General features: G+C 39.2%; 1 protein-coding gene across 1 annotated transcript in view; it reads right to left on the bottom strand.

Moving 5' to 3' along the window:
• ADGRA3 (adhesion G protein-coupled receptor A3) overlaps positions 1-18,755 on the bottom strand; it is a gene marked incomplete at its 5' end in the record, with an annotated part of 110,957 nt that overhangs the window by 52,800 nt on the left and 39,402 nt on the right. The window contains 5 exons of the mRNA XM_081111898.1: positions 2,856-3,020; positions 7,031-7,244; positions 9,523-9,683; positions 13,008-13,079; positions 15,108-15,179. Of these exons, the coding sequence (XP_080968024.1) occupies positions 2,856-3,020; positions 7,031-7,244; positions 9,523-9,683; positions 13,008-13,079; positions 15,108-15,179 (684 nt within the window). The remainder of the gene's footprint in view (positions 1-2,855; positions 3,021-7,030; positions 7,245-9,522; positions 9,684-13,007; positions 13,080-15,107; positions 15,180-18,755) is intronic.

Below are 18,755 nucleotides of genomic sequence, written 5' to 3'. Positions count from 1 at the left end.
TGCGTGAGCCCCATGGGAGGGAGAGAGCACAGAAGAAGCCTGCACGTGGGTCCCTGTGACACTGCTGTGCACCTTACTACATCACCATAGTACACCTTAGCTGTCACTGCAACTATATGCTGAGTCCTGTAGCCTTCTAGCAAATGTCTGCACTTGGGGTGAAGGGTCTTGAAGGCCCCCAACACAGTATGAAACCGAATTTGCCTGGGAGAAGCCCCTCCCTATGCTAGTGACTAGGTCATCACGAACTGGGCTGGGAAAATCTTTGTTATCTGAGCTCCATTTCTCTAAAACTGGCAATGAAATTGGACATAGTTAATAAAAGTTAGAGCTGACCGGCAACACAGGAACTGCTAAATTATACCCGTCACAAAAAATATAATTCATCATCAAAATTGGCATAAATAGCCCTAACTGGTTTGGCTCAGTGGATAGAGCGTCGGCCTGTGGACTGAAAGGTCCCAGGTTCGATTCCGGTCAAGGGCATGCACCTTGGTTGCGGGCACATCCCTAGTGGGAGGTGTGCAGGAGGCAGCTGATCGCTGTTTCTCTCTCATCGATGTTTCTAGCTCTCTATCCCTCTCCCTTCCTCTCTGTAAAAAATCAATGAAATATATTTTTTAAAAAAAATTGGCATAAAATAGATCAAGCAACACTAAACTAAATTCTTACAAATGCAGTGGAAGTTTAAATGCTAATACCTTAAGGCATGTCAAAAGATGAGTAATTCATTAATCAGCTGAATGATTAGATTTCTCTTATTTTTAAAAATATAAAATACTCAAACACTATAAGTAAAAATAGAAAATCCACCATAAACAGAAAACTATTATAATTATTTAACGAAATATTTTGACTATAAGAAAATTAACAAATGTTTTCTATTTTACTTTAATATAAGTATTATAGATTAACAGTTAATCAATATAAAGGACCTATCCACTAGCAATAATAAATACTGACTTCCACATATTCATGTCAAGAAGATTTAAAAAAAGACAATTTTTAAAAAAGCAATGAAGAATTAGCTCAGCTAAAGATGTTGTTATGGCTTCTTCACCTTGGACTTGAAAGACTAACACCAAAGGATTGTCTTATCCTTAAAAATTGGGCTGTACACGAAGGAGACAGCAGTGGTATCAATCACAAACAGTACGAACTGGCACTCACAATCTTCACACTGCTTTTAAAAGCAACACATTCCCCTTCATTTATATCGACTACAAATTCAGTATTAGAATCCTGAACATAAAGGACATTGAGTAAATAATAAATTTAAGGATGTTTTCAAGCAACTTTTTAAAAGTAAACGAGTCTAAGGTAAAAGTCGTTACCTCTCACAAATTCTAAACTTTCTAAAAAAATTAAAAAAACTAACACAATAGTTATCAGGAAATTTAATTTGCAGTCTTTTAGTCGTTCTGCTCATGTTAACTGAGTCCAATACCAATGGCTCCCCAGTTTCAGGCCGCCCAATAGCTTTCATTTCCCAAAGATTTACCTATTGGCAATAATGAATGCCAATTTCCATATACTCAGGTCAAGGAAAATTAAAAAAAAAAAAGGAACAAAAAACACAAATCCAATTTCCTCCCCCATTTCATTCTTCTGGCAGCTAAGCAAGAAGAACAAAATGGGGGAGGGAAATTGGATGTGTTTCTCCTAATTATAGTTCCACTTAACTGCCAGTAGTTAAAAGGGACTTAGTAATATAAAAGTTTGCAAAGCTCTGCGGGGGTGAGGGGGAAGATACTATTAGTTTGAATTCTGTACTTTAGAATTTCCAAAATGTTTCCCTACCATAGTAATAGTTCTTAACTTTTTCAATAAAACCACCTGTTAAAAATGAACATCTCTAGCTCTACCTTCAGGACTCATAAATCAAGAGATTTGAGAAAAAGTTCAGGCCATTTGCATTTTTATCTTTGTAAATGATTCTTAAATCACTGTTCTTCTAAAATACAGTCCTTAGCTATATAAGAATACATAAATACAGATATAGATATAGATATAGATAGATATAGGTATGGTATAGGTATAGGTATAGGTATAGGTATAGGTATAGGTATAGGTATAGGTATAGGGTAGGTGTAGGTGCAGGTGTAGGTATAGGTATAGGTATAGTATGAGTATGGGTATGATATAGTATAGGTATAGATATAGGTATAGGTATAGGTATAGGTATATTATGGGTATGGTATAGTAGGTATAGGTATGGTGTAGGTGTAGGTGAAGGTATGGGTATGGGTATGGGTATGGGTACGGGTATGAGTATAGGTATCGTATAGGTATCGTATAGGTATAGGTATAGGTATAGGTATAGGTATAGGTATAGGTATATAATGGTATGGTATAGGTATAGGTATGGTGTAGGTGTAGGTGAAGGTATGGGTATGGGTATGAGTATAGGTATCCTATAGGTATAGGTATAGGTATAGGTATAGGTATAGGTATATTATGGGTATGGGTATGGGTATAGGTATCGTATAGGTATAGGTATAGGTATAGGTATAGGTATAGGTATAGGTATAGGTATAGGTAGATATATCTATATTCCCCATTTATATACACTGAGTGGCCAGATTATTATGACCACCTGACATTTGTAGGCAAATTAGCTGTAATTTCGTGAAGTTGCTAGAGGGCCAGACCATTATAAATAGGGAAGCAGGTTATTTACCACGACAATAGAAGTGATTTTTTTCTGAAGATATGGGTAAACAATGTAATTTAACAGCCTTTGAATGTAAATGTACATATACATTTCTCCAATATTCTTACTGAGAATAGGAGACAAATTATGTGCCTTTGAGGATAAAAAGGGAAATGGGGCAAGTCACTTTCACGCCACTGACCTGAAGTCACCTTTGTTGTTTACCACCCTCTCGGGAGGACAGTACTGTGCAGAGCTTTCTAACACGACAATATCGACAGTTCGTGTGTTGTTTCCGCGCTTGGTCTGGACATGACAGCCCCAATTTCCAGTTGATCCAGCCTGAATATTAGAAATGGTTAGGGCACTGCATGAAGAAAGATTTTAAAAAGAGAGAAAATATGGTCAGGCAAAAAGGGAAACAACCTGGGCTTCTATTACTCAGTTAGCAAATACGCCTGAATGCACATTGTGGGCCACGCGCTTTTAGATTAAAACACATTTTAAAAATGTCCCTCCATTTAAGGACTTGAGCAGCAAGTCAGGACGAGCAGGTTAAGAGACTTAAATACGAGGACAAGGGTGATAACAGAAGTAGGAATAAGGTGCAATGGTACATAATGCCTGAGACTTCTTCCAGAAAAAGGGAGAGCAGGGCACAGCAGGGACGGGGAACAGCAAGTGCAAAGGCAGAAACATCGCGGCACATTCCAAAGCAAAACCAACATCTACCTTCTCACTGATTCTAAGGAAAAGATTCAAGCATGAACAAAGAAGATTCATATTTTAAAGTATGTAATTATGAAAACATTTAAGGTAAAACAGTCTTTGGAAAAAGGGTTATACAAGAAATAACTTGCTAAGTCTCTAAAAAGAGGTAGCAAATCATTAATTAATGGCTTAACAAAAGGAGTTTCCACATAAAGGTATACTTTAATTTCCAAAACGGCTACATATCTCAACAGTTATCAGGAAATTTGACTTGCAAGATGAAGTCACAATTCTCTAATACAAAACCTATTCATTAAAGAGCAAATGTCAGAACATTTAATTAACCTTTACTCCCCACCCCCACAGGACAAATTAGGCTTTGCGTCTAAGTAGATACAAATGATAAGTAATTAGACATAAAGTATCATTGAAGTAGCTTACAAAATTATGTCTTGGAGTTTAATACACATTTTTCCAGTCTCCTAAGTCATCAATGGCTACACAACAACAAATGTTCTAAGGAAGACTTTGAGGCACTACTATTTTGAATCAAAGACAATGTCCTCTTTACTATCAGTAAATAAGTCAATACACTGTAATTAATCGATTCCCAGATAAAGTGACACAAATGAGTCTGGCATTAAATTTAAGTAACCAGAAAGTTTATCACACTATCTGTTCATATGACTCTACTGAACTAGGAAGAAGTGTATAAAAGAATTGGCAATCTGGGATCTAATAGGTTCCCAAACCTTCTGGGTTCACAGCCCTTTCACTGACCAGGTAACTTTCTCATGGCGCAGTTTCCAATTACCAAGTTAAATCTCCAAGCTGTGCATCTAGGTCCTAATAATGTACTAGCCATTTGAAAAAATACTACACATCAATTTGGAAGAAACATTTCACTCTTAAATAACAACTATATCTAATGGCCTGTGTGTACCTGTCGGGCATTATACAATTAATCAAACATCAGAATGATATACTTATTTCTTGTTCCACAGTGATTTTTCATTTGGTACTTGCTTTGTAGCAAAGTAATGGACAAAAACCCTACATCCCAAAGTATGACACTAGCAAAAGGAACTCAGCATGACTTAATGGTGACAGCATAACTGCCTGGAGCTGGTAGCTGTGTGGTGTCTGACAAATGTCGAGTATCGCTATTCTTCCTCAGAAACCTAACATACCCCTGGCACCTCTGTAACCTCATATTGTGTCATGGGTACCTTACACGCCTGCTGGGAGCTATGGTCCTAATATATTTTGTAAATATTTCTTAAGATAACTTTTAGCCATAACTATAATGTCTAAAACCCATCACCGGAATAAAATTTTCAGACATCCTCAAGGCAGCACACTTGGAATGTAAGAAAAAAAGGCAGCTTCAATTTCATCTTTGAGGAAAATGAGAAATTCTCAGTCTTACCGATCAAGGATCAATAACATGAGGAGACCAATGGAGAATGAACAGGTGTCTCAGGGACCAATTCAATAACCATATTTCCTTTTCCTACAACTTCTTATTCTTCTGAGCTAACCCTGGGTAAAGGATTTCTCGGTCTTCACATGAAAGATTTTCACTTTAGTCAAGTGTCCCTGCCAACAAAAATATTAGGCAAGGCTGCTATCCTTAGCATATTTCTGTACTTCCAGAAAGAATTTCAAATAAGGTATGATTTGTAAAAATAAATTGATCATATTAATCTAGTTATTTTACAATCATCAAAATTAAGGGCTCTACATTAATCAAAGTTCTTTCCTTTAGAAAAGGGGCCCCTGTATTTTTAAAACTCTACTGTTGTAACATATGCCAATTTTGGTCCATTCATATAGTCACTGCTTATAATGCACAACTGATGCATTTTAACATACGTATACACGTATGAAATTTATCAGCACAGTAAAAACAACATGACAACCAGTGTTCTCACTGGGACTAACATACTGCTTCTGACGAAGGAACTCTGCTTCTGCGGAAGACAGCTCCTATCAGACCACCCTCCCTGCAGTTTGGTTATGAGCTCTCGACAAACAACAAAATGACAACTCTCTGAATACACTGACTGACACAAAGCAAGCAGAAACCAGAGAGGAGCCGACACTAGGAAAAAGGCATTGGCCCTGGGGAGTAATCATAAAATTGTTTTTAATGGCTTCTGTCCAAGGACATGCCCTCCTCAAATATAAATTCACAATCTGACGTGTTGAAAAATCACAGGACAAAGGTAGAAAGGAGCCTGGCTTGAGGCCCAAATGTCTGCATATAAAATCTACCCAGATCTCTAGCTGACCCCTCACCTGCACACAGATAGGGTAGATGCACACAGATATCAGCAGCTGCCTGTCACAGAAAGGGGTTTGGATTCAGCCAAGCAAACTGCTTGAGGAAACAAAAAATCAGCTCCCTTCACGTGAACAGAACAAAATCTGGAGTCAAGGGTCAAACTTTTTCTTCAAAGGCCAAGAAGCAAAATTGAGGATATTATATAGTTACTTCTGTAACAATTAAACATATAACCATTTAAAATTATTCTTAGCTCACAGGCCCAGCAGGCCAGATTTAGCCCAGAGGTTATAGGTGACTGACTTCTCTATAGTGAATCATTCACAATGTCCAGGAAATAATCCAACATTACTACACATATAAATAATATGTATTTTTTCAAATAGAAAAATATAAGCCATAGTCAAAAGAAAAGTAGTCAGTGATGATCCCAAGATGACCCAGATGTTAGAACTGCCTGGAAAGGATTTAAAAGCATCTGCTATAAATACGTTAAAAGACATAAATGAAAATATGCTTCTAATAATCAGATAGGAAATCTCAGTAGAGAACCAAATTATAAAATAGAATAGTCAACCCCACAATTCCAAGACATGAATTTCAACTAAGAGACCCTTCAGTTTCTGATAATTTTTTCATGTGACTCCTATAGGTCTGTTGTGATACTACCCTAGGGTGACCCAGCAGAGTTTAGAAACCACAGCTCTACTCTTTAAAAATTCAAGCAGAATTCTAAAATTTCTACTAAGAAATTGATAGGAAGGAAAGAAGGAGTCAGAGAGAGAGAGAAAATCCAATGTCTACAGATAAAGATTTTACTAAAGTAAAATATATTGTGCGCAATAATATCATATATATGTTTACTCTGCTTTTTACACTTTAAAAAGTTCATTTGAATTAAGTATTTTGGTGCTCACAGCAGTCATAGGGTTAACAAGACAGGTGATATATTCTTTTATACCAGTGGGGTAGATAAAGGAAGTATCTTAAAATGTAGCATTAATCATAAAACAGTGAAAATTAGGTGATTCCTAAAAGTGAAACTCTGAGCTTAGCAGCAGGAATTAGGTAGAAATTAAGTTTGACACTACAAGTTTACAGCATTCTTCCTAAAACTTTAAACAAAATGTCTCTAATTTTTCAACAGTGTTTCTCTTTTATCCTATACCCCCCCGCCCCCCCCCAAAAAAAAAACAAAAACAATGGATGGAAAGACAGCTATTTAATTTTACAAGATGAGTAACAATCAGGAAACCAGATGTCTGCATTTTTAAATGCAAAAAAGATAAAGTATTGATTCAAACTCCAACTAAACATTACAATTCTCAAACAATAAATAAAATCCACAGAAAACAGTTTCTGACTTTAAAAAGGTTTACCTTGCAATCAACGAGCAGTTGTGAATCATGTTCTTCTCAACAAAGATACCTTGCGATTCATCAGTTTCAACAATCCGCCCATCCTGATACCATAACACCTGCATGTCCTGGTCAATATACGAAGCCATACACTGGAAGGGAAGGCTGTCCCCTTCAAATACGACTTGACGGTGAGATGGAGTCATGTAGAAAGAGGGTAATTCAAGGGGAGGATCTAGAGACAGTAAAACAAACTCAGTAAACAAATACAATACTATATGCAGGCTCCAGAATGAAAAGTTACGGAAATTCTAATTAAAACTTGAACAATGGAAAAACAAACATTCCTCAACAATGACACATTAATACTCGCACAAACAAGGCTGCTCCTGAGATAAGTGGGTCCCAGACGAAAACAAATTTGGCAAAATTAAAATGAAACCATTTCGTAATCAGTTCTGACTTTTAGAGTGGTTCCTTTCTGGTGGTATCACGATGACGAGATGACCACAGGAGCAGTACTAAAAGAGCAAATTGTAGCCCTAGCCGGTTTGGCTCAGTGGAAAGAGTGTTGGCCCTCAGACTGAAGGTCCTGGGTTCAATTCTGGTCAAGGGCATGTACCTAGGTTGCAGTTGTACTCCCTGGCCCTGGTCGGGGCATCTGCAGGAGGCAATGTATCTCTCTCACATCAATATTTCTCTCTCACTCTGTCTCTCCTCCTCCCTTTCACTCTCTCTAAAAATCAATGGAAAAATATCCTCGGGTGAGGATTAACAAAAATAAATAAAGAAATAAGTAAATAAATAAATAATCTATGTATATAAAAACCTAAGCAACCTGCTGACCGGCCAGAAGCTATGACGCACATGCAGAGCTGCGGTGACCTGGCATCTGCAGTTGTCAGGTGGCACACCTGGAACCAGAAAGGAGGGAGCCCGATTCCGGGGTGGTCACCCGAGAACCGCCATCTCTCAGCAATCCAGGACCCCTCGGGGGATGTCGGAAAGCTGGTTTTGGCCCAATCACTGCAGGCCAGGCTGAGGGACCCCACTGGTGCACGAATCCATGCACTGGGCCTCTAGTAATAAATAAAAGAACAAATTGTAAAATGATACTTAACTTTGGAGAAGGAAAATAGTGATAAAAAAATGCTGATATAGATACAATTTAAAAATATCTTTTGGAGACTATATTACCTTTGATTAAACCACTGGTTTCTGGTTATAAAAGTAATGCATACTCATTGCAGAAAATTTAGAACATTTAAAAAAAAAGGAGGGAAAATCTTTTAAGATTTCACATATTATAATCACATTTTAAGAGCTGATATATTTCCTTTCATTCAGAAAAACAAAAGGGAAAAATTATAAATATATGTGAAAAAATGCATGCAAAAATCATGGGCTTATTAAAAGCTTTTAAAATACTTGGTCTATTGTCTGACACAACAATTCTACTTTTAGTAGTTTACCCACAAGGAAAATTGTATGTATGCAAAAAAGTATGGAAGGAAATTAATCCTTGTACTGTTTATGGACTGAGAAATAATTAACAAACTAAATATGCAGTAATAAGGAAGTTGTCAAGTTACAGCTACATTTATATAATGGATTGGTATGCATCTATTTTATATGATGAGGAAATAAGTTTACATGATTTCAAGTTAAAAAAGCTTACAAGAGCATGAAAATATGATATTTTGGTCAAAGCCTAGGATAAAAGAGCAGAAGACAATACATCAACGTATCGCTGGGAGAGATAAAAATGCAGCATGGGTTTTGTTTGATGCTTTTAGTTGTTTCCTTTATTGAGGTATAATTAACAAAGTTATAAAATATTTGACGTGTACATCATGATGATTTGACATACATATACATTATTTATTTTCATGAATCTTAATTTTTTCCCAATGAGCACATTGCATCTGTGAAACAACAGTAAAAATGATAATAAAGAGAAAATGAAAAAAGTGATAGGATTGTTTGTTTCCAAACACAAAGACTAAGTCGAAATCTCCTTCTATCACCTTAGGACTGTTTTTTTGTTTGATGTGTATTTTTTTTTTTTTTTCATTTAACACACATTTCTTAGGAATACACCTTTACATACAGAATTACGGGATGAAAATGTATCAACTACTTAAGAGCACTGATAGGTTTTGCCAAACTATACTTAAAAAGGCTGTATCAATTCACGCCCCCGCCAACAAACAGTGATTGCATCCTGAGATTTTATTACTATCAACAAATCCCTAATTTGTCAACTGACAGAAAATCTGAAGGTCTCTGCTATTCTTTGAAACTGGTTTCCATAAAGCTGTTCAGAGCCCAAGAACCTTAAATTCCAACCGAGATGACTTAATTGTTGGCATCAAGGAAGTATTATTGAATCCATGAAGATTAACGGCGGCATTCAGTTCCATCAACACGTAAAGGGAATCTTACAGTTCGTCAAGGGAAACGTGGTGGCAGGTAAGTGACAGTAAATGCTCTGTGTTTTCTTTCCCGCTTACCGCATGTCAGCAGCTCCTGCTTCACGCCCGTGACCGGCTGGGCCTGCAGAGATTTCGGGTAAACGCACCGCGTGTCCCGCACAGTGATGTTCCTCTCCCTCACCCAGCGATGCATCCACAGGATGTTACAATCACACAGAAGATACTCGGTCTGAAATTCTCTGCAGCGACATAATACAGATTGGAGATTACGGTGAATAAAAGGAAGCAGCACTTCGGTTTTACGGTGGCTTAGGCTCTGGGTGGTGTATTCACTTTTAGCACACCGGTGACCGCCGCCATCCACTGGATATGGTCTCCTCTCCAGGGATATGACCTGCAGAGGGTCTGACTCCAGCACGGCCGCCCACAGATCTAGGGACTCACGCTACTTTCAACGCAAATTGCTACTTGAACAAAATCTATGCATCAGCTCTCACCTATGCGATAAGCTCCATAAACCCAGGGTTTTGGAATACCAAAGCCTCATCCTTTTTGCCTATCAAAGGCTTACCAAGTCATCTTAAAACATGTAGCACTAATACTGCCTTGTTACCCTAACCGGTTTGGCTCAGTGGATAGAGCGTCAGCCTGCAGACTCAAGGGTCTCAGGTTCGATTCCGGCCAAGGGCATGTACCTTGGATACGGGCACATACCCAGTAGGGATCGTGCAAGAAGCAGCTGATCAATGTTTCTCTCTCATCGATGTTTCTAACTCTCTATTGCTCTCCCTTCCTCTTTGTAAAAAATCAATAAAATATATTTTAAAAAAATACTGTCTCGTGAAGGCGCTCCAATTTTCCCAGCCATCACCTCCATGTTCTTGGCTAACTGCCTGCCAAGTGTCCTGTGAATTGGGGCAGCATAAAGAAATATATGATGGTTTCACCCGGTCATACCCTCAAGGATGGGGTCCATTTCTGACACTTCCTGCTATGTGCCAAGGGATACCATAATCATTTACAAACTTAAGGGATTCACACTCAAACCCATCAAAAAGGTAAGATTTAATATGAAAGGAAACAGAAAATTGTATTTTTAAAAAATACATTTTTATTGATTTCAGAGAAGGGAGAGGAAAAGAGAGAGTAAAGGAAAAAGAAAGATCAATGATGAAAGAGAATCATTGATTGGTTGCCTTCTGCAACCTGGGCATGTGCCCTGACCTTGAATCGAACCGTGACTGCAGGTACATTGGTCAACGCTTAACCACTGAGTCTTACCGGCCGGGCAAGAATTATATTCATATGTGGCAAGAAGTGTTATAATTTGGCACTTGGATGTAAGAAACCAAGAGAGGACATATATAGCTTGTACATTAGTGCAATAATTTCTTGAGTATTTTTATATGAAGCACTAGATATTCATGAGCCGCGAGTCTCACTAAGTCCAGCTAATAAAAGTTGTCCTCTGCTAACCTGGAGGGCATTATGTAACGGGGGAACAAATGTAAATATAACTAAACGAGTGTGCCACATGGTCTGTACAAATAAATCGACACAGTGCAAAGAGCAAATATAACCGCTTGTGCTTCCAACACAGACTGTGCGTTGGCACAGGCTTCGTCTCAGGTTTGGCAATAAAAATGGAGGGGTGAGGGTGGGGGGAGTTGGGACAACAAAAGCAAAGAGAAAGTAACTTTTAAAAAAGTAGCCAAAGAATGACTGGACTGATTTCTAATTCCTAATCGCCAGCCTCTGGTCACTTTCTGAAACTACCAAGTGAAAACACTGGCGATTTAACCCAATTTGGGGATGAAAAGCCTTCCCAAATTCCTGCTACCCAAGGTCTCAAGAGCCACATTATTCTTTGCAGTTTTTCTTATTTCCTAAACTTCACAGTAATGACTGACTTGAACATCACTAACGATGCCCAAAGGGATGTTTTCCTTAAAAAGCAGCTCTGGATGAGAAGAGACCTGATGGAATCTGATCCAGTGTGACCCTAGGAGGATCCACCTATGACCACCATGGGAGGAGGGGCCAGATGGATGGCTCACCTGCTAGCTGCACCCCAGTGAAGGTACTTCATGAGGTTTAAATGATAGGTTTAGACAAGCAGAGGCGAGGCGAAGGGAAGGGTAGACGTGGGGAAAGAAAGAAAGGGAGGAGATGAGCCCTACCGGGTTTGGCTCAGTGGACAAAGCGTAGGCCTGGGGGTCCTGTTGATTCCGGTTAAGAGCACATACCTCGGTTGCAGGCTCCTCCCTGGCCCAGGCCCTGGTCAGGGCTGATGCAAGAGGCAACCAGTTGATGTGGACGCATGTCTCTTACATTGATGTTTCTCTCTGTCTTTCCCTCTCTTTCCATTCTCTCTAAAAATCAATGGAAAAACATCCTCGAGTGAGGATTAAAAAAAGAAAAAAGGGAAGAGAGGGGAAGGGAAGGGAGAAAAAGAAAAGAATTCAGCATATATAGAACAGAGGCTCTGGGTAGGGAAGACGATGTAGCATGGGAAAAGAGACTCAATCTCATGAGCTATATATAACAAAAATCTGAAAAACATTACATTTAACTGTGAGTCTGACAGAAATTAGCATAACTGAATGTTTAAAACATATTAAGGTTTACCTGGAAATACAGTTACTTTCAAAAGTATTATTTGTAATATCTCACAGCTAAAAAACTTTTTTTGCGGGGAAATTCAATCAATTCTAAAAATACAGAGAACTGTGTAAATATGATCTTATATTGACTTCATAAAGCAGATAGATATTCTACATTAACACTCCTAGAAATGTAATACGTTGTGAATTCCGTAGGTGAAGAGGTTATAGGATCCAATTAAATCTCTGAAGTACAAAAGATTCTGAAGCACAAATCCTTCCGAGGGAGGAATACTTTGCACTTAGGGGATTTAATTAGTCAAAGAACAAAATGTTTTCTAATTTGAAAACGAAGTCAAAGAGAAAGAATTACCAATGTATTACCTTGAAATACAGATTTCACATATAATATTCTAAAGAGAAAATGGTTGCCCCCATTTGAAATGTATTATACTAAGGTTTACAGTATGTTTTTCTTTCTTTCTTTTTTTTTAAATATATTGTATTGGTTTTTTACAGAGAGGAAGGAAGAGGGATAGAGAGTTAGAAACATATTTGAGAGAGAAACATCAATCAGCTGCCTCCTGCACACCCCCTACTGGGGATATGCCCGCAACCAAGGTACATGCCCTTGACCGGAATCAAACCTGGGACCCTTCAGTCCGCAGGCCGACGCTCTATCCACTGAGCCAAATCGGTTAGGGCAGTTTTTCAATGTGAATGCAAGCTCTCAAGAAAGATTCTAATTTCTGCAAATATCACAAGATTTTCCCATGAACTCTCTAAACCATACAATAACTTTTAATTTTCAAAACCTAAGATATATATATGTGTATATATATATATATATATATATATATATACATATATATATATATATATATATATATATATATATATAGAGAGAGAGAGAGAGAGAGAGAGAGAGAGAGGAGAGAAGAAAAAAAAATTCTTACTTACAAAGATCGTAATGAGCCAAGATAATCAAAAGTCCCTTGAGATAATGAAGAAAACAAATTCCCGGAAAGGTTTCTGGGGAAAAAAGGAAATGATTTCACTTAAAAAAATACTAACAAAGATATCTTTGTGTATTATTTCATATTTCCTGAAGTGCCCTATAATCACGAAATATTACAAAGAATGTATAAAAGTTGTTTTAAATCTTATAAAGAGAGAACAATTAGCAAATATTTCTCCAAGGCTGTAAAAGAAAATTGCTCTTAACCTCGTATAAAGCAGTAAATATTTGAACATTATTTCTGTTAGATAAGATTTTTCTATAAAATATCAGGTGAGCCTGGAGCATACCTCACTAAACCAGATCTTTAGTCATGCTGTCACTGCAACTAGAATTACTCTGTATCATTTAAGAAAGCAAAAATTCTAAAATACAAAAGAAAAAGTATGGCCGGTATGATTAGCAGCAACTCACAGTAACTGAGTAAAAACATCAGCAAAGTGGAAAGAGTGCAGGGTTTAAAATGAAAGATTCAGTGTTGGCCTTTTCTCTTGCTTCTGCTTGTACCAGGTGGCTTTCATGACTGCCTTCACCCTTGCAGCATCGTATATGGATTAAAACCCAAACACCCCATGCTACAATCTGAGTAGTATGTTAATCCCACAATGATTCTTCCAGGTTTGACTATGAACCCCAGCAGGGGAGGGGACCAGTGTGTTTTATTTATTGGGGTACCTCTGGCAGCTAGTAACATGCTGAGGTATCCAGTAGGTGCTCAATGGTGGTGGCTGACTGCTCAGGATGTGGAGCCCATGTGCAGAAGGTTTCTGCCACTCAAGGGGACCGAGGGCTCTGGGAGAATGGCAGCATGATCCACCCACCATAAGATCTGTTCTGTGTCTGTTGTGGTATCCACAACAGATACAATTTAGACCTGGAGTTCTCAAGGAAGAAGTCCTAGGACCTCCCAGGAGGCCTTTGGAGTCTGGGTTGAATGTGTCAAGTGGGGGAGAAGATGATGATGGGGCACATGGATTCCCCAGAGGGGAGAGGAAGAGAATGGATCTGGGAGAGATCAGCTGCTCCCATGACACGTGCAGCAATGAGTTCCTGCTGACTTGGTATTACACAAATGCCAATCCTTTGCCAAAGAATATATAATGAACTTCAATCAGAACCTCACTGGATGGGGTTTAATAATGTCTCTGGATGTAAAAAGTTGGATAAAATGATTCTGATCCTCACAGAATTGCCTAGGAACTAAAAAAAGCAAGCAAATAAAAAAGAATACCTGCAAATTAAAAGAACAATAAAAGATGCCTTTTTCCTTTGGGGCCTACAAGAGTGGATACCGAATGGGAATTCTGCAGGTCACAGGCACGATTCAAATGGTCATTTTACTCCTAATACCACTTGCCTTCTCCTTAACAAATAGACCTCGCTCTTATTTCCACCTCATTTGCTCAGCTTCTTTTCCTTCCTAAAGACCCAAATGTCTCCAACCTTTGGGTCATAAACTGAAGTTTTACCTCTTCCAAAAAACTTCCCCATAATATCAAAGCTTTCAATCATCTTTCTCCATGCTAGCATGTTCCCTGGAGCATACAGGGCACTATGTGTCTGCAGGTGTCCCTGCATGTGCAGTAATGCAATATTATGTTCTGATGACATTATAAAGTACCTCCGTGACTCAATTCCAAGCTCCTTATCCCCTACCTACTTCAGTTTTTACTATACTGTTACTATTTGAATATTAAACATGGCATAGGTATTTATAAATACTTGGATACCAATTCAAATGTTTCTTTATATCTTAACTAGAGGCCTGGTGCATGAAATTCATGCATGGGTAGGGTCCCTAAGCCTGGTCAGTGATCAGGACCAATTTGTGAGATCGGGGTGGGGGGGGGCGGGGGTTCGCTAGCACCCATCTTGATTGGCCTGAGGCCTTCAAGCTGGGGGAAGCTCCTGTGTTGAGTGTCTGCAACCCTGGGGGTCAGTATGTGTCATAGCGACCGGTCGTTCCACCAGTGGTTCTGCAGTTTGGTTGATTTGCATATTAGGCTTTTATTATATAGGATAGGGAAGAAAGATGTACTTACAATCTAACCAGATTGGTGAGTCCTCGAAATATGTCTGCATTCAGACATCCTATCCGATTATTTGTCAGATCCCTAAGGAGAAAAAGTGGGGGGGGGGGGGGGGGGGGAAGGAATGTCTTCAATCAGTTCTCTTGGTTAATGAAGGTTTCATACATTTAATATTCAAAAAACAGCAACCAGGTATCAGACAAAACCTTTCCTTTCAGCATCTCCGAGATACTTACCTGCCTCAAGAGAGATACTAGGGCACGGGAGAGGCAACAATCCTTGCTCTCGCTTACTCCTGGCATGTGCACACTAACTCTGCTTCCTCATAGTGCCCTTCGTATTTTAAGCACTGACTCCTGTAAAATGACCCAAGATACAACTGAAGTGCACACATGAGAACCTACCCTGCTGTCTGTGATACAAGTCCCTAGATGACCTACACAGTTAATTATGCTGGGAAAGGGAGGGGACAGAGCACCATTGCATCTCAACCAACATCTAACAAGATGGATAAAAGAGCAAATCATCGCCCTGGCCTGTGTGGTTCAGTTGTTTGACTGCCGTCCCACTTCCTTACAAGAAGTCACAGGTTCAGTTCCTGGTCAGGGCACATGGCAGGGTATGGGGCACCATCCCCAGTAGGGGGCGTGTAGGAGGCAGCTGATCAATGTTTCTCTCCCCTCTCCCTAAAAATATCAATAAAAATGTATTCTTTTTTTTAAAAAAAGAGGGCAAATTATCAAAATAAATGCTGGAACTTTTATCTCCTCAAAAATATCTGAAACTTAATGCTTTCTAACTTCATTCCTTAAATACTTAGAAGTTTTCAAAGTAAAGAAAGCACAGCTGAGTGAGCTTTTACTTCGGAGATCTATCATTTAGGCTCCATAAAAAATAATTGGGCCATTACCTACATATCCTCTAACAGTATCTGTGTAATGGCTCGATTATTTTTTCCCATCACTTCAAAATCTTAGCAAACGTTCCCATCAAATGTTACTTTCTCAATATTTTCTCTTCTCAATCCATAAACCCTTTTCCTTTCCATCTATGTGAAAAGTTTAGTGAACACAGGGGTGGGCAACAGTAGGTTTAGATGTATAATGCAAGTAAATAATAATATAAGAATAAATTTTGTTTTGAGTACTCACAACTGTAAACCTACTTTTGCCCCCCCCACACACACTATATTGTATTCTTTCTTCAATATTTTTCTTCACCCCAAGGACAATGAACACAACTTTACATCTTAATCTGGAGATTACATTTTAATTGGGACATAACTGATAAGTTCTATAACCTTCAAAAAGGATGGCATGATTTTCATCATTTACTAGGGGATTTAAATTATATTGCAAGAAAACCCTAAAACAATGAATCTTTACTTTTATCAGTTGTTAGACTTAGATCTATTCACTGCTTTAAATTCTGATAAAAGAATGAGAACACATTTTCTAAACCAAACTTTCAAAACTATTTTTATCACATTTTCTTTTTTTTTAAAATTAAATCTTTATTGTTCAGATTATTACAGTTGTTCCTCTTTTTCCCCCCATAGCTTCCCTTCATCGGGTTCCCACGCCACCCCCTGCCCTTACCCTCCCCCCGAACTGTCCTCATCCATAGGTGTACGATTTTTGTCCAGTCTCTTCCCACACCCCCCACACCCCTTTCCCCCCGAGAATAGTCAGTCCACTCCCTTTCTATGCCCCTGATTCTATTATATTCACCAGTTTATTCTGTTCATCAGATTATTTATTCACTTGATTTTTAGATTCACTTATTGATAGATGTGCATTTGTTGTTCGTAATTTGTATCTTTACCTTTTTCTTCTTCTTCCTCTTCTTAAAGGATACCTTTCAGCATTTCATGTAATACTGGTTTGGTGGTGATGAACTCCTTTAGCTTTTTCTTATCTGTAAAGCTCTTTATCTGACCTTCAATTCTGAATGATAGCTTTGCTGGGTAAAGTAATCTTGGTTGTAGGTTCTTGCTGTTCATCACTTTGAATATTTCTTGCCACTCCCTTCTGGCCTGCATAGTTTCTGTTGAGAAATCAGCTGACAGTCGGATGGGTACTCCCTTGTAGGTAACTGACTTTTCTCTTGCTACTTTTAATATTCTCTCTTTGTCTTTTGCTCTTGGCATTTTAATTATGATGTGTCTTGGTGTGGTCCTCTTTGGATTCCTTTTGTTTGGGGTTCTCTGCGCTTCCTGGACTTGTAAGTCTATTTCTTTCACCAGGTAGGGGAAGTTTTCTGTCATTATTTCTTCAAATAGGTTTTCAATATCTTGCTCTCTCTCTTCTCCTGGCAACTCCATAATTCTGATGTTGGTACGCTTGAAGTTGTCCCAGAGGCTCCTTGCACTATCTTGATATTTTTGGATTCTTTTTTCTTTTTGTTTTTCCAGTTGGGTGTTTTTGCTTCTTCGTATTTCAAATCGTTGACTTGATTCTTGTGATCCTCTAGTCTGCTGTTGGAACTCTGTATAATATTCTTTATTTCAGTCAGTGTATGCTTAATTTCTAGTTGGTCTTTTTTCATATCCTCGAGGGTCTCACTAAATTTATCGGCGGTTTCTAGAAAATTCTTGAAAAACCTCATAAGGGTGGTTTTGAACTCTATATCCTGTAGTTTGCTTTCCTCCATTTCTGTCATTTGTGACCTGTTTCTTTGTCTCCACATTTTTTATGTTTCCCTGTGTTGATAGAGTGGCTTTCTGTGCTAGGTGTCCTATAGGGCCCAGTGGCTCAGCCTCCCCAATTACCTGAGGTGGACACTCTTGATGCACCCCTTTGTGGGCTTTGTGCACAGTCTTGTTGTAGTTAAGCCTTGATTGTTGTTGGTATCACTGGGAGGAATTGACCTTCAGGCCAATTGGCTCTGAGAATCAGCTGTGTCTACAGTGGGAGAACTTCTGTGCTGGAGACACACTTCTGGGGCAAGACTTGCTTCAGTGGGGCTTTGGTGCTCACTGAGTCTGCCTCTTAGTGTGTCCCTTATGGATCTGAGGAGTTGTAATCTGGATGGTCCCACTCTGACTACTGGGTATACTGGCTCTTGGATCTCTAAGGGGGTGCCAATTTAGCCTCTGCCTGAGGCTACCCAGCAGGAGCTATGGAGAGATCTGCAGATTCCTCTTCTTTGTTTGGGGTTTGGAGATGCCTAGATGAGGCCCAGCTGTGAAGCAATGCAAGCTGCTGTGGGGCCTTGGGCCTTCTTTTGGAAGTTCTGGGTCTCTCTGACCCAGCTGCAGATTGTTAGTTAATTTTCAGATTGCAAAGGGCCAGGCCTTTCATATGCAAAAGCCTCTGCGCACAGCTTGGGTGGGGCAGGGTCTCAGGGAATTAACAGGGTGGAGCAAACAGCTATGGCTGATCCTCAGTCCTACCCTAAGAGGCCCCGTGTCTCAGTGTCCTGGTAATCGCTGCAAGCACCTCTGAGAGAAAGCCGCCCTCGAGTTCTGACCGATGCCAGACAGTCCAGTTTCTCCCCGTATGAGTCTGGGTCCCCAGAGACTCGCCCGGAACCGGAGTTCAGAGCATTTGGGAGCTTGAGACTCCCTCACAATTGAAAAAGACAACCGCATCCTCAGTTGCCAGCCCTTTCCACGTACGCCTCCGTACCTCTGCACTTCATTTCTGCACCTCCTCTGAG

Source organism: Myotis nattereri, assembly GCF_964212035.1.
Source record: "Myotis nattereri genome assembly, chromosome: 1".
NCBI classification, from domain to species: Eukaryota; Metazoa; Chordata; class Mammalia; order Chiroptera; family Vespertilionidae; genus Myotis; species Myotis nattereri.
The sequence above is the reverse complement of the archived record's forward strand: the minus strand, read 5'-3'. Positions and strand labels throughout refer to the sequence as shown.